The sequence below is a fragment of the Martes martes genome (genome assembly GCF_963455335.1).
Source record: "Martes martes genome assembly, chromosome: 11".
Lineage (NCBI taxonomy): Eukaryota > Metazoa > Chordata > Mammalia > Carnivora > Mustelidae > Martes > Martes martes.
The window spans coordinates 101256246-101270690 of record NC_137899.1 but is presented as its reverse complement, the minus strand read 5'-3'; the positions used below and the strand labels follow the sequence as shown (position 1 = coordinate 101270690).

General features: G+C 40.5%; 1 protein-coding gene across 12 annotated transcripts in view; it reads left to right on the top strand.

The window, feature by feature from the left end:
* Positions 1-14445, top strand: part of EZH2 (enhancer of zeste 2 polycomb repressive complex 2 subunit) — an 87072-nt gene that overhangs the window by 55779 nt on the left and 16848 nt on the right. For 5 of the 12 annotated variants that reach the window (XM_080818456.1, XM_080818452.1, XM_080818458.1 and 2 more), the window contains 5 exons: positions 6409-6525; positions 9335-9455; positions 10257-10397; positions 11363-11465; positions 11969-12147. In XM_080818456.1, coding sequence (XP_080674582.1) covers positions 6409-6525; positions 9335-9455; positions 10257-10397; positions 11363-11465; positions 11969-12147 — 661 coding nt within the window. Of the gene's footprint in view, positions 1-2891; positions 3071-6408; positions 6526-9334; positions 9456-10256; positions 10398-11362; positions 11466-11968; positions 12148-14445 lie in introns of all 12 variants that reach the window. The other 7 variants (XM_080818454.1, XM_080818460.1, XM_080818455.1 and 4 more) reach the window with 4 other exon arrangements.

The following is a 14445-nucleotide window of genomic DNA, read 5'->3' as shown; positions in this document are numbered from 1 at the left end:
AAATGGGCACAAGCCCATGACCCTGTGATGGTGACCTGAGCTGAAGCCAACAGTCGGCTGCTCAGTCAACTGAGCCTTTTATTCCCGGGAATTAGTCATTCCCCAACTGGAAACTGTGTCTTGCTCCCCTCCCCGATTTTGTCCATCTCCCTACCCCCTGCATTTTGGGCCATCACTTCTGCAGCCTCTGTCCAGGTCCTCAGCCTCTAAGAATGCAGTGTTTGATACCGTGAATATACCACCATTTATTGCCCTATTCTTAAACAGATGAACGTTTAGGTTTTAATTTTTTTTACTTTTGCAATTAGTATTTCAGTCAATACCCTTCATCTACATCTTTGCATCTTTGAGTGATTTTGTAGGAGGAGTTCCTAGAAATAAAATTACTTGGTCAAGATGATATAGGCATATTTAAATTTTTATGGGTATCGCCATAGCTTTCTCCCGAAAGATTTTTGATCTATACCCCACCAGCTGTTTATGGTAGTGTCTGTTTATCTCTGTTCCCAACGCATAATATTGGTCTTTCGGATCTTTGTCAGTGTGATAGGTAAAAAGTTATCAGTTCGTTTGCTTTATATTACTTACTCAGTGAGGTCAAGTTTCTGTTGTTTATATTTCATAATTAACTGTTAGGGGGTTGGATCTATTAAAATTAAGTTGAACTGTTTCTTAGGATTTTTAAGGACTTTTGTATATTATTAAATACTCATTCTTTAATCATGTTTTACAGATTCTTCCCCTCATCCCCCACATTTTGATGTTATTTCTGGTATATTTTGATTTATAGAAGTTTTACATATTTATATAGTCAAATTAGAATTTCTTTTGATTTCTGTGTTTCTAAAGGTTTAGAATGTAAAGATTATATAAATTACCTTTGCATCTTTCTGGTTAGTTGTTTTCACTTATCAGGAATTTCCTTTGGTATAAACAATGAGTGAGGATTTGGTTTTTAGTATTTTTCTGTTTAGCTTTCTAGTTGTTACAGCACTACTTAGTAAATAGTGAACAGTCAAGAAGCAGTTCTAAATCTTTTCTGTGGGGTGCCTGGATGGCTCAGTGGGTTAAGCATCTGCCTTTGGCTCAGGTCATGATCTTGGGGTCCTGGGATCAAGCCCCGCATGGGCCTCCCTGCTTAGCGGGGAGGCTGCTTCTCTCTCTCCTGCCCCCCCCCCCCCCCCCGTGCTCTCTATCAAATAAATAAATAAAAAATCTTAAAAAAAAATCTTTTCTGCAAAAGTCAGGAGACGTGGCCGACCTGATTGGTGGTCCCCGATCTACCCCCGAGCCGGGACTTTGTGCTTCTCGGAGGCCTGATGCCGGTGTCGGCTCTCTCCGGAAATCGCGCCGCTGCTGCCCTGTACCTTTCCGCGCCGTCCACTCAGGGAAGCGTCGGGGTGAGCCGCTGCTGCGGCTTACGGAAGCGGGGGCTTCACAGCCCTCGGTCTCCCATGTGTTAGTTTCTGCTTTCTTTTGTTTTTGTTTTTTCAGGGGGCAGAAATGATCTTATTTCCCACTCCTAGGACTACTCTTGAATTAGGTATTCGAGTTTGCTTGGCTCCGGTTAGCTGCTTCCTATGCCATTTGGGTGTTCTGTAGTTTTACCAAAACGTATGTACGTGGCTCTCTTTCAGTTTCTGGTTTCCAGTTATTTTAGCAAAACTGGCGTTTGTAGATTGTGATTATGGGGAGTGATTTAATACAGCCCCTTCTGACCCCAGACTGCATTGGGTTTTCTCTGTGCATTGGGTTTTAATAAGATTCACTTATTATGTAGGTTGATATATTTATGGTTGCTTTCATTTGATATTAGGCTTTTGAAATTAGGATGCAGGGAAGAGTTTTAAGGGTTTAAACTTGCTGAAATTGCATTCCAAATGTTCTGTGTTCTATGTTAAATGCCTGTGTGTGTGCGTGTGGGTATGTGTGTGTTTCTTCTGGAAAGAACTGTAAGAACTGGCACTTAGAGGCTTTTGTCTTTCTGTGATGCTTACATGAGCTCAGAAGCAAGAGCCCTGTGTTGCAGGTTGAGGTTTTTCTGCCAGTCTGGGGTGGCTCTATAACATACTTTACAACAAAAATGGAAATAATTGAGAATCTGGTTATGAGCCACTCTTTGATTCCTTAGCCCTGATACCCTTGATCAGCTGCTTGTATTAATACGTCTGTGTCGTGATCTGATGAGAAATTTTTCTCCTGTTGTTTAACTCTCAAGTCTCCTACTCCCCTTCTCCTAATCAGCCTCCGAGACCTGGTTAGGGACTGATTCTGTCTAGCTTCTTTTGATCCTAACTTGGTATTTACTCATTCTGGTTTTTTTCTTTAGGACTTACCCACATAAAAGCAGTCAGAAATTAAATTATATACACTGTCATTTTCACCAGAAGGGCTAGCTTAAGATTTGGATGTGTTATCTTTTCTCTGCTGTGATTTTGAGGAGTGGAGGCTGTTTCAGAAATCATCCTCTGCTTTTCTTTAGAGTTTGGGTGGCAGTTGGTTCCTTCTTTCCTTACCCCTTAGTTGTAAGATGGTTCCTTATTGTTTTTACTTGGAAAGGCTGAAGGATATTAGACAATATCAACAGTGCATTGTGTCTCTGGCATGAATTAAATGGACCAACCAGTATCCAGGAATATTTTTAACTTGGCTAACTGACTCTCTTTTCCCCCTCCACTATATGGACGTTGGACTTCACCCTTCTGATGTTAAAGATTGTTCAGAGACCAGATGGCCATGGCTATTTCCTTTGGGATGTCCCACTGTAAAATGGGGAGTCATACCGACCTCATAGGGTAGTGGTGGATTTTAAAGAAGTTAACTTTGGTAAAGTCTCTAGCACAGTGCTTGGCACATAGTAGGGTGTGTTAATTTCTTTCCCTTCCCTGCAGGCCATTCACCTGCTCTTCCCTCTACGATTTTCCATAACACAGTTTTTACTTGGAACCAGCCTTCTGCCAAGAGTCTCAGTTTGGTTGTGTACTCCTACAACTACTATTTTTGGCTTGACTTCCCTCTCCAGCTCCCAGTGGTCCAGCCACACAGTCGCCTATTGTACCAGCTGGTTGATGTAAGTCTATCCATCCTCAGAGGAACCCGGTCACTTACCAGTAAGCTGTGTTTCTCTGAAAATGTAGCATCCTTGATAACGAATAGGCTTTTTTTCTTCTTTACCACTGATGATGAATCACCTATAATGACTTCCTTGTGTGATCCTCAAGTAGGAATGAGAATTGGAGAATTTTATCTGTTGATGTAGGTCTCCTAGTGAGTTCCTGAGCCCAGGACACTTGCCCAATCAGGTAAAATGCTTTGGAGACCCATGAGGTCAAAATCCTTTTCAGTATTGTGATATGAGACTTAATTACATAAACTGTCAAGGATGATACATTTTCAAAGAAAAAAAGTTACTGGTAAGTAACTGGAATTTTTTGAGTAATTTTCCTGTTAAGTCAATAAATAAGAATTCCCAAACTTGTTTTACCAACAAATGCTTTTGCATTTGAATATTATTTCATAAATGAAAGGAATATGGTTATTAGTTAAGGTTAATAGTTAAGGAATGGCTTAGGTTTCTAGAGATACTATGTAGATAATGAGGTGGGTATAGGCCTTCAGTTTTCTAAGTAGATGCTCTCTTAGCGTTCAAGAGAAATTGGAGTGAAACCTCCATTAGGCAAAATCAGCAAATGCAGTCTGTTCATTCCAGAAACATTTTTTGAGTGCCTACTTTTTTTTGAGACACTGTGCTGAGTATCATTGTGAGACAGAGAAGTAAAACCACACTGTCTCAGCTGCTTTTGCCCTCAGAGAGCTGATTTCTGGCCCCTTGGTGACTCTGCTGGGTTTCAGGGTTGAGAGGCTGGGGTCTGACAGGTGCTGGGTGGGAGGCAGTACTGAGCGCTGCAGCCTTTGCCGTCTCATTTTTGTGCTTCTCTGAGTTCTTTCGTTCAGGGGCAAAAATCACTGGACCTCATTCAGTAGATCCAGAGCATTTTCTACATCCTTAGACCAAACAGATGAAGTAGAGTCCCTCCTGTCTGGTAGTTGAAAGGAATAGTAAGCTGTCTAGCCTTAAGTCTGACCTTGGGTTCAGATGTTAAGTTCACAGGTGGGTAAGTCAGAGTTGGAAGGCAACACGCTCTCCTCTAAACCTCTAAAGGAGGCTAATCTTCAGAATTAAAGCCACAATATTAATTTACTTCCTCCAAGTGTAAAAGAAAACCCCCAAACTCTAATTTTTTTGGTAAGAAATTACAGTTACTTTGTACTTAAAACCCTGGACAGTGTATACTACTTGGTTCAGTAATTAGGAGGACCCCCGGCCCCACAGTTAGGCAGTTAGGTGGGGAGGAGCGGAGGCGACTTGGTAGTAAGAGGACTAAGAGGAGGGCCTGGCGGAGAGGGCGTCGGGCAGGCAGCAGCCCGGGGCGCGGCTGTGCCTGGTCTCTGACCCTACGAGTATCTCAAGGGCAGGGGCGCAGCACAGAGATGAGGCGCGTGGGTGTTGAAATCAGACTTAGGCTTCCATCCTGGCTTGCTAACTTCCTACCTTTCTGACTAGGCAAGTTATTTAACTTCTGTGAACCTCAGTCTCCTCCTCATTTGTGAGGTTGTGATGCTGGAGGCAGAGAGGAGCAGTGGTTAAGACGATGTCTACAAAGCACTTAGCACAGTGCCTGCAACATAGTACGTGCTCAATAAATGTTAACTGCTATTACTGCGTTAATGGACGGATGGATGAAGAACTGAATCAGACGAGAGCGCGGAACAGGGAGGGATGGTGGCTCTGGAGTTTTAGTGGACCGTACACACCTTCTCATTTACTTGAGCTGTGAGCTTTCTAGTATTATTATCTTTATCTTGGCCCTTTTGGAAAGCAAATTAATGGATTAATTACTGTCACAGTTCTTTCTAACTACTCTTATCTTTAAACCTTCACTTCCACCAGGAAGGAACTGTTTTGTGCTGCAGTGACTGTGACCATGGCAAGATTGTCCCCCTGGCCTGATGAGACGCTGAGGGCCAGGTGTGGCCTGTAAGCCAAAGATTTTCACTGTAATTTCACCAAATCTAGTCCTGCTATTTTTAAGACCTCTCCAATAAAAATCAAACATTTAATAATTACGTGTGTGTATATATATGATTTTTGTTTCATTTTACTCCTTCAATTCTTCTTTTTACTCTATTTTCACTCATTGTAGCTTATGAATATATGTCCGAGGGTATTTTTGAGCAGGTTCTTGGAAGCCTTACAATTGGGTAATGGTCCTCTTTAAGAAAAGCTGGATTCCTAGACAGTATAGAAAGTGCTGTGATCCTTTGGGCACAGATTTTTACCGTATTTCATAGAATCAAAGATGCAGAATTTTGAACATTTTAACATCTGAGGCTGGAATGCATCTTAGAATTGCTGTGATAAGAAAGCATTATGTTACAGTTTGACTGGCAACATTATTTTCTCACTGATACAGAAAGTAATGGAATGCCTTGAAATTGAGGTCATCACAGGTTGGATGAAATACGGTATTTCAAGAGAGTAGATGCACTTAAACATTCTAGAATACGGTATTGGTGGCAGTATGTGTAGTGGGTAAGAGCGGAGGCTCCAGAGTCAGGCTTGCTTTCTGGGATGAAATTTTAGCCCTATCTACTGCATGACTTTGGGCCAGTTACTTACCTTTTTTTCACCTGAGTTTTCTCATCTGTAAAATGGGGGCTAAGAATTAGTCCTCATCTTACAGTGTTGTCAAGAGGACAGAATATGATAAGACATGTAATGTGTTTAAAATAGTGCCTCGCACATAGAAAGTGCTTAATAATGCTAGCTATTATTATTAATTTAGAGATTATACTTTTGCAGAATGGATATGAACTTCTTTTGTTGTGATTGAAATTCAGATCTGTTACTACCCTTCGTTTTTGTTTATCATCTGGTAATATCAGTAAATGATGCTTGGGCTTTTTAAAAGGGAGGATAAAGATAAGAAAGGTGAACCTAACAGTTTTCATATTCTTATTAAGTGAGATTTAAGAGGCATATTTGGTATATATAATATTATTCCATGTGGTTGAGATCTAAAAGAAATTAAGCATCGAGCTAGGAAATTTATAGTGAGTTAACCTGAGGCTAGCACATACTATTTTTGATTCTGGTTGATAATGGTAAGTATGGGAAGGGTTCTTGGAAGCTTTTGAAAATTTGTGAAATCTGAAGCATTTTTTTCACCTTAAGTAAAAGAAAGTAAGAAGGAGAGAATCCCTCATGGTTGTTAGGAACCTTGTTGTCTTAGCTAAAGGAATTTCCTTTTCAAAATTACCTATGTGGGCAGCGTCCCTTTATAATATGTTGACAGCTTAAGGTTGTCTTTTAATTCTTATGAGTCAATTTTATTTTTTCTGTTCTAGTGTTCAGTGACCAGTGACTTGGATTTTCCAACACAAGTCATCCCATTAAAGACTCTGAATGCAGTTGCTTCAGTACCCATAATGTATTCTTGGTCTCCCCTACAGCAGAATTTTATGGTATGTAAATCATGCGTCATCTGCTTACTTAATAACTTATTTTAAATAAAATACAATTTTCTTGTCCAGGTGAATCAAAAATAATATAAGTAAAAAAAGTTATCGAAATGATAACATTCAGTGATTTTTTAAAACTGATACATATTTTTTAATAAACCTTTATGGTGTTGCTCTTTTTCTAGTCTTTCCTAGTTAAAATATTCTCTAAAGAAAGAGTGTTAAGCAGAAATCCTACCTGGGATTAAAAATATGTTTAAAAGATGAAGCTTATAGTTCTTATGCTTGAGAAGGTCAGTCAGTATTCTGTAATTTCAGTCTGATATATAGGTTTTATTAATTGAGAACTTTTGTTGAAATGGTTTTAGGCAGCATGTTATTAAATGATAATGTACATTATGAAATATTCTCAGGGCTTATAAAACACAAAGTTTAGCATATTTCCACAGATAAAACTGGCCCAATAGCTTTTGTGACAAAATGCTGGTATTTAATTCTTTATAGAAGTAGGATGAAGGAAGGTGAAACGAGAAATTCGAGTGCACATTCCTGACTTGTGTTGTTAAGTAAAAAATAGGTAGTTTTATTACTTACTTGATATGTAAAATAATCTAAAAGTGTTGATAGATGTCCTTGGTGAGCCTGCTTTAGGGAATTGCTTACCTTTTTTTTTTTTTTTTTTTTTTAAGTAGCTTCCACGAACTCACAACCCTGAGATCAAGAGTCATGTGCTCTACCAACTGAGCCAGGCACACATTGAGACTTTTTTTTTCTAAAGTTGTTTATTATTTTTTTATAAAGATTTTATTTATTTATTTGACAGAGATCACAACTAGGCAGAGAGGCAGACAGAGAGAGGGGGAAGGGGGAGAAGGCGGATCATGACCTGAGCCGAAGGCAGAGGCTTTAACCCCCTGGGCCACTCAGGCGCCCTAAAAGATGTTTTTAATGTCTTTAGTAACTTAAAGATTTTATAGCAAGGGATTAAAGACAAACTTCAGATATTCTTCTGTAATTGCCTCGTGTGTTTAAGGCTTCTTGCAAAAACATTTAGTTTAAGAATTATATTGCAAGAGCTTATGGGAGATTTCACATTTTCTTAGACTAAAATTCTGAAAGGTTATGGTGTTTAATCCTGTTTAGAATTATCTGTGAGTTTTGCTGGTCACTGACCAAGGCAAATTAAGTAGACTATCTTTATTATGATTAGGATATGTTTTGAGGAGCAAAGTTTACACCATACAGTTAGGAAGACAAAATAGCCAGCTGTGACTTAATTTTGGCTTTTATCCAAAAAAATTAACATTCCTAGTTTAAGCGGGATTAGTGAAAGTGAGATGTGCAGACTGGACTCGTTAGTTGTAAGTTTGGTCCTGGATAGATCAGGGCATTAAAATCTCAATTTTAATTTTATATCCCTTATGCCCTTCCCTCCCAGTTTCCCTTTTCCCTGTCCATCTACGATTCTGTTGTCTTTCTGAACTTTGCAGTTGTCCTAAATTTGTTACCTGGGGATTAGTTGAGATTTTTCCCTTCTCTCCGTGTTTCCCCCCTGCTGCTATGTGACGGTCCCCTGTGTGTCTCATGGCCTTTTCCTAGTGGCTTCTTCGCTGTCGATCGTGCTCCCTGCCTGAGGCTCCTACCCTGGCCGCAGCTGCCACGTCCTCCTCTCCTCTTAGCCAGTCCACTCTGTTGATCAGAATTATCCTTCTAAAATTCTCCTTTTAACCAAGACTTCTTAAGACAGACCTGTCCTCGCTTGAGTCTCTTCAAATATGGACTTCAGAACCCTCCAGTCTTGATCTATCATTACTGTCTTTTTTATCCTTCATTGAAGAGTCTCTCCCTCCCATGCACGTCGGCGGCCGGCCCCGTGTGTTCTCCAGTTCTCTGTTCTCCCGAACTTTTCTTAGATTGGCTCTCGGCTAAGGTAGTGCCTTCTTTTTCTCCTGTTGTCTTCAGAACCTTCATAAACTCATCTCTCATCTTGCTTAGCATGATCAGTTTTTTAAAAAAAATATTTTATTTATTTATTTGACAGAGAGAGACACAGCAAGAGAGGAAACACAAGCAGGGGGAGTGGGAGAGGGAGAAGCAGGCTCCCCGCTGAGGAAGGAGCCTGATGCGGGGCTCAATCCCAGGACCCTAAGATCATGACCTGAGCCGAAGGCAGGTGCTTAACCATCTGAGCCACCCAGGTGCCCCCAAATGATCAATTTTGATAGGCATCTTTTTCCTGTCAGCATTGAAATACTGTATGTAATTTTAGAATGTTCTTATTTTATGTATAAGAGCAAATCCTTTTGGCATAAACTTTATGAAACTCTATTTTACATCCCCTAGATTTTTATTATATTGAAGGTCTGAATAGCTAGATCATCAAGTGAAGTTTAGAAATCCTTATGTTATTATCCTCTGTTATATGGCTACTTTAAGTGGTTTTGATAAACTATTCTAAGACACTGGGTGTGTCTTCAAATTGATTGGTCATGTGGTAATATGTAATACTTTTTCCTTTCTTGAGGTACCTAAAATAATGGTAAGTTTTAATGATTGATGACATGTCAGATTAGGTGAATAGGGTATTTTTCTTAATTTTTTTCCTATAAACAGTTTGATTTCTGAGATAATCCTTACTGATGGGAGGGCTCTTTATTTTATATTTTAGAGTTTGCTCTCTGTTAGTTTAGATCTGGAGAACTGAGTAGAGACATCTACTTAGGAAAAAAATTGTATTTTACATTACATTGACTTAAAAAATATTTTGATATTTAGGATAAGCCTGCTTTTAAAATATATTTTTTATTTTTAGGTGGAAGATGAAACTGTTTTACATAACATTCCTTACATGGGGGATGAAGTTTTAGACCAGGATGGGACTTTCATTGAAGAACTAATAAAAAATTATGATGGAAAAGTACATGGGGATAGAGGTGAGCCCTGTGTTTATTCTCTTGGAAAAAGGGGCCAAAGAATTGAGAGATATTTTGAATTTCTTAAGTATAGGTATGAAAAAGATTTTTAATATCAAAAGTAAGTTTTTTGCTGGACTGGCCTGGGCCTATTTCCAAGCCTAAACATTTTAGTGTTATCCCTAACTATTTTTAAATTGAAAAATCATTTTTGCTATTTGAAAATGATGCATAGTTGGTTATAACATAAATTATGATGCCAGTAACATGTAAATTAAATAGAGTTGTTTGGGTGTTTGTAGGTTTTAAGATTCCTTCATGGTAAATTAGGGTCAGGGCCCTGCTTGCGTGACATTTGGGCTCCAGAAGGCCCTATGCTCAGAAGGACGCCCCACTTAGGTGGCGCAGGACCTACACTTCTGCCACTGCAACCATGGTTTCTGTCCCATCCCGGAGACCCCAACAAAGCGTCCAGCAGGAGGGTGGCGTGTGTAACATCATCGCCATCCCTTCTCTCGGGAAGAGTTGTTGGGAGGAGGCTGAGGCCACAGTTAGTTTCTAGAGAATTAGGTTTGAGTAGCGGGCTCTGGAAACTTGGGGAGGGTGTGATGAAAGAGAAGGTCCAGGTGTTGAAGATATATTCCTCCTAACTTTGCCTCAGGCCAGTCTTGAAAATGATCTCCTGCCTCATTTTAACGACGATGTTCTAGTGCTAATTAATAGGCCCTGGCTGTTTCTTCCAGGTTAGAAAAGGCATATGTAAACTTTTGTCATCACCACTTTCCTCTGTGTATTTCTGATGTTTGACTTGATGAATTTCAGAATGTGGGTTTATAAATGATGAAATTTTTGTGGAGTTGGTGAATGCTCTTGGTCAGTACAATGATGATGATGATGATGATGATGGAGATGATCCTGATGAAAGAGAAGAAAAACAGAAAGATCTAGAGGAGAACAGAGATGGTATGTCTGTGTATTAGGCTTGTGTGTAGCCCTGACAGCATTTTTCAAAAACAATAAAGTACAAACAGATGTTAATTCCTTCTTTCTCTTTTTCCTTTTCTGAACTAGCATATCAATAGTAATAGAATCAGAATGAGAATATCATTTGTAACATTTCATCCTGTAGTTAGGCATCTTTATTTCCTTTGGCTAACAAAAGAACATACTCTGTTTTCGGGATTTTGCTGGGTGATCATCGTAATCATCATTATAATATAACCTGTTGATCACCGACTTCGTGCAAGTAGTGAGTGTGCCAGTCACTCTCTGTGCTCCGCACAGAGAGCACAGTGGCTGTTAGCGTCAGGTCTGTTTTGTAGTTGGAGAGACGGGCTTAGTGCAGTGAAGGAACTTACTTAAGACCATACTCTTGGGGAGAAACAGAACCCAGAACACTCTGATGGTAATCCCTCTGACTGCTCGAGAGCTTTTAACCCCTACGCTAGTGAAGACTTACCAGAAAAATAGAGGACCCCAAACCCGAGCCCGCAGTCGGTGGAGACTCGGCATAGCGCGTTATTGAACGGCGTAGAAGAATGGGGAGAAATCGCAATCTGAAGGAAGCGCGATGGTTCCGTGACAGGCAGTGATCATGTGGTTCCTCTCCTTGGCTTATCGGTGAAGAGGCAGACCCCAGTAGATAGTGGCCAGGCGAGGTCACAGACCCAGTCGGTAGCAGAGCTGGGATTAGAACCGGGTCTTCGGCCTCCTGGTGTGCCTTAAACTTTCCATATTTGACTTGGAGGTTTTGTTTGTCTGGCTCACCAGCACTCCGTGGATACATATAACACATGTCCGAAGTAAGTGAAACAGAGTCGATAATTTCTTAGGAAATCCGCTTTGTTAGATGTAGTTGTGTGGAGAGAAGGAAGGATTGAAAACTTGTTTACTATGATTTTTTTTCCCTTTCGTATTTCCCCATTTAGATAAAGAAAGCCGCCCACCTCGGAAATTTCCTTCTGATAAAATTTTTGAAGCCATTTCCTCAATGTTTCCAGATAAGGGCACAGCAGAAGAACTAAAGGAAAAGTAAGATTTGTTCTTTTGAGGCGGTCTTGCCTTGTATGGTACGAAGCTCAGCATTTTGGTCTGTCAGAAACGGAACTGATGTAGCTGGCGAGCCCCTGGGCTTCCTCTGTTGACTGGCAGGGTTCTCGAAACCCCGCGTCTGTGGTGCTCTGCTCGCGACAGTCGCCGTAGGCGCAGTATACACACGACATCATTGACGGTCGTACTCGGAGAGGGGAATTTCTCCGGACCCTCGTAGAAACGTTGGTGTCACTGACGTTTATTTTAATTAATATAGTAACATTTTTCATGATCTGGATCCTACCTGTGAACTTGATTCTCGATATACCATGCATAATTTTTAATTGGCTTTTCATCTAAATAGATTATTGTCAGTTAGACCTTTCCTTTTGTGTTTCGGGCAAGACGAACACCACAGCCAGTACATGGCCCCGTTCGGAAACTGTCTTTTCGGAGTGGTTTTGGCCCCACCTTCACTTGGCGTTTTTCTTGGTTAATGTTAGGTATAAAGAGCTCACCGAGCAGCAGCTCCCCGGCGCGCTTCCTCCCGAATGCACCCCGAACATAGACGGACCAAACGCTAAGTCTGTGCAGAGGGAGCAAAGCTTGCACTCATTTCATACGCTTTTCTGTAGGCGATGTTTTAAATATGACTGCTTCCTACATCGTAAGTGCAATTCTTGTACGTTTTCATTTTCTATCTTTGTTGTGAAATTATGGCTTAAAGCAACTTGGAAAGTGTTGTCGTTTATTATAACTAGAATTTATCATTTAATCTGGCAGTTATGATTGAAAAATATGTTAGGATCAGAGTATCGTTCTTTTGTACTTTGTTGCTCGAGGGCTGCTGTGAAGTCTTGCACGTGTTTAATTTGGAGCACGTGCCTCCCACGAATTGGGACTACAGGTCAGTGGTTTTTCCATAAATGCTAACCAAGCACTTGTTTTGTAATAAAGCTATTTCTGTGGACTGATAGCTGAGAGCAACACTGTGATATTGATGAACAGATTTTGTTGAATAAGAAATTGGCTGAAAAGATGCTTATATGTTTTTGTCTATTTAGTGGTTTCTTTGTGTTTTTTGGGGGGGGTCCTCTGAGTAAATTACTTTTAAAAATTTAGTCTGCGTTTGGGGGGCAGTCTGGGTGACTCAGTCGGCCAAGCGTCCGACTCTTCACTTTGGCTCAGGTCGTGGTCTCAGGGTTGTGGCATCAAGGCCCCATCTGGCTCCGCACTCAGTGGGGGGTCTGTTGGGAGATTCTCTCTTTCCCTCCGTGTCCCGGCCCCCCAACTCCATGCCCCTCACTCTCATTCTCTCAAAAAAAAAAAAAAAATCTGCATTTGAATACGGGGAAAGCATAAAATGCTGTCGATGAAATTTAAGTATGTCACATGTAATACTGCTTTATTTTTCTGACATTGCTGGGGAGTGAGGTTTTGTAGGAAATTTTCTAGGTACTGGGAACTTTTAAAGCACCATTTAAAAGGCACCAACTACTTTTGAGGCGCATTATTTTGGAAACATATTTGATATCTCCTTGGTTTTCTAAGCAGAGTTTACTTAATAACGGTTAGCTTTATCCATGTTACAGCTTAGGGCGCCCATCTCTGTGGCAAGGCCACACTCTCAGGGGCTTCTGACCTGTGCCAGGTTGGTCCCCCCTGTGCTGAGTGGCCCTTTCGCATTCTGTGGCTTTTACAGAAGTTTTCCCCTCATTATCCGGTAGCACCTCTTAATGTTAATTAGCCCGCACACGCGGTTACATCTTGTCTCATTTTGAGTTTTTGCTCTGTCTGCTTTCATGTGCTGCGCCTCATAATTTGTTGTGTGATAGGTATCTTGACCTGGAACTGGTGTGTGTGTGTGTGTGTGTGTGTGTGTGTGGCTTTAGTGGTGTAGTTACCTTCAATTAGAAAAATTTGAAGTAGATTTTCAGAATTATTATATTTCCCATGTCCTTGCTGTTGTTCACCACCTAGTCTCGGAGATTTTGTAGCCGTAACAATCTCTGGTGCGCCAGCCATGTGTTTTTCCAGCCATCAGACAAAGATCAAATATCTTTCTTGGGCTTGGCAGTGTTGTCTTCATACAGCCCTTGAAACAGTTGCCGTGAATTGCATTTAATTCGCCTTTACACACAGTTGTTCTATAAACTATGTCCAATTTTTATTAAAAATATTATAAATTGCCTTCATATACATGATAGCAAAAAAAAAAAAATTGGGTGGACTCTACTTGCAAGTCTGTAAAATGGTCCCTTTAATTTGTTTGTAGATGCAGCGTTTCTTGTGTCTTTCTTGTTGTACAGATGAATCCAAGGAAGTAAGATACTACTTTTAACATGAATTATTTTATTGTGATCTTCAGATTTGAGTAATTTCTATGAACCTTGAACCTGATAATTACCTCTTTATTCAAGCTGGGGAGAAGAAGATAGACAATTATTGCCTTTCCTGAAGTCTGCTTCTGTGGAGCGGCAGGTGGCTCGCTTGCAGCCCTTGGGGAGCAGGGGTCCAGCGGCTGCTGTGGTCCCTTTTCCTTTCCCGGACACTAGAGCCAATCTCTGTACGATTGAGCCTGGATAGATCCCACAGGGATTCATTGCTTTCCATTAACTTTGACAAAAACCACACACCGTAGGTTTTTCCCAAGTAAAATGAGTCAGTAACTACATTAAACATATATTAAAGATAGCATTTTGTGCTTTCATTTTGTTTTTGTCTGTGTGAGAGGAGAATAACATAGTAGTACTTCAGAAGCTGTCGGTTGTAAGGATTCAGTTTATTACTCCGTGTAATTTACGTAGAGTCAAATACTCAAAAGAGTACCTGGCTTGTTTTTAGTCATCATTGCTTACAGCAGGTCATCATTCACATGACATTACATTTCAGAATGTATTGAAAGGTACCTAGTGAATTCTCCCTGTCACTTCTGCCCTCGCCCGTAGAGTTTGCACCTTACTTCTTACGCCGCTCAGCG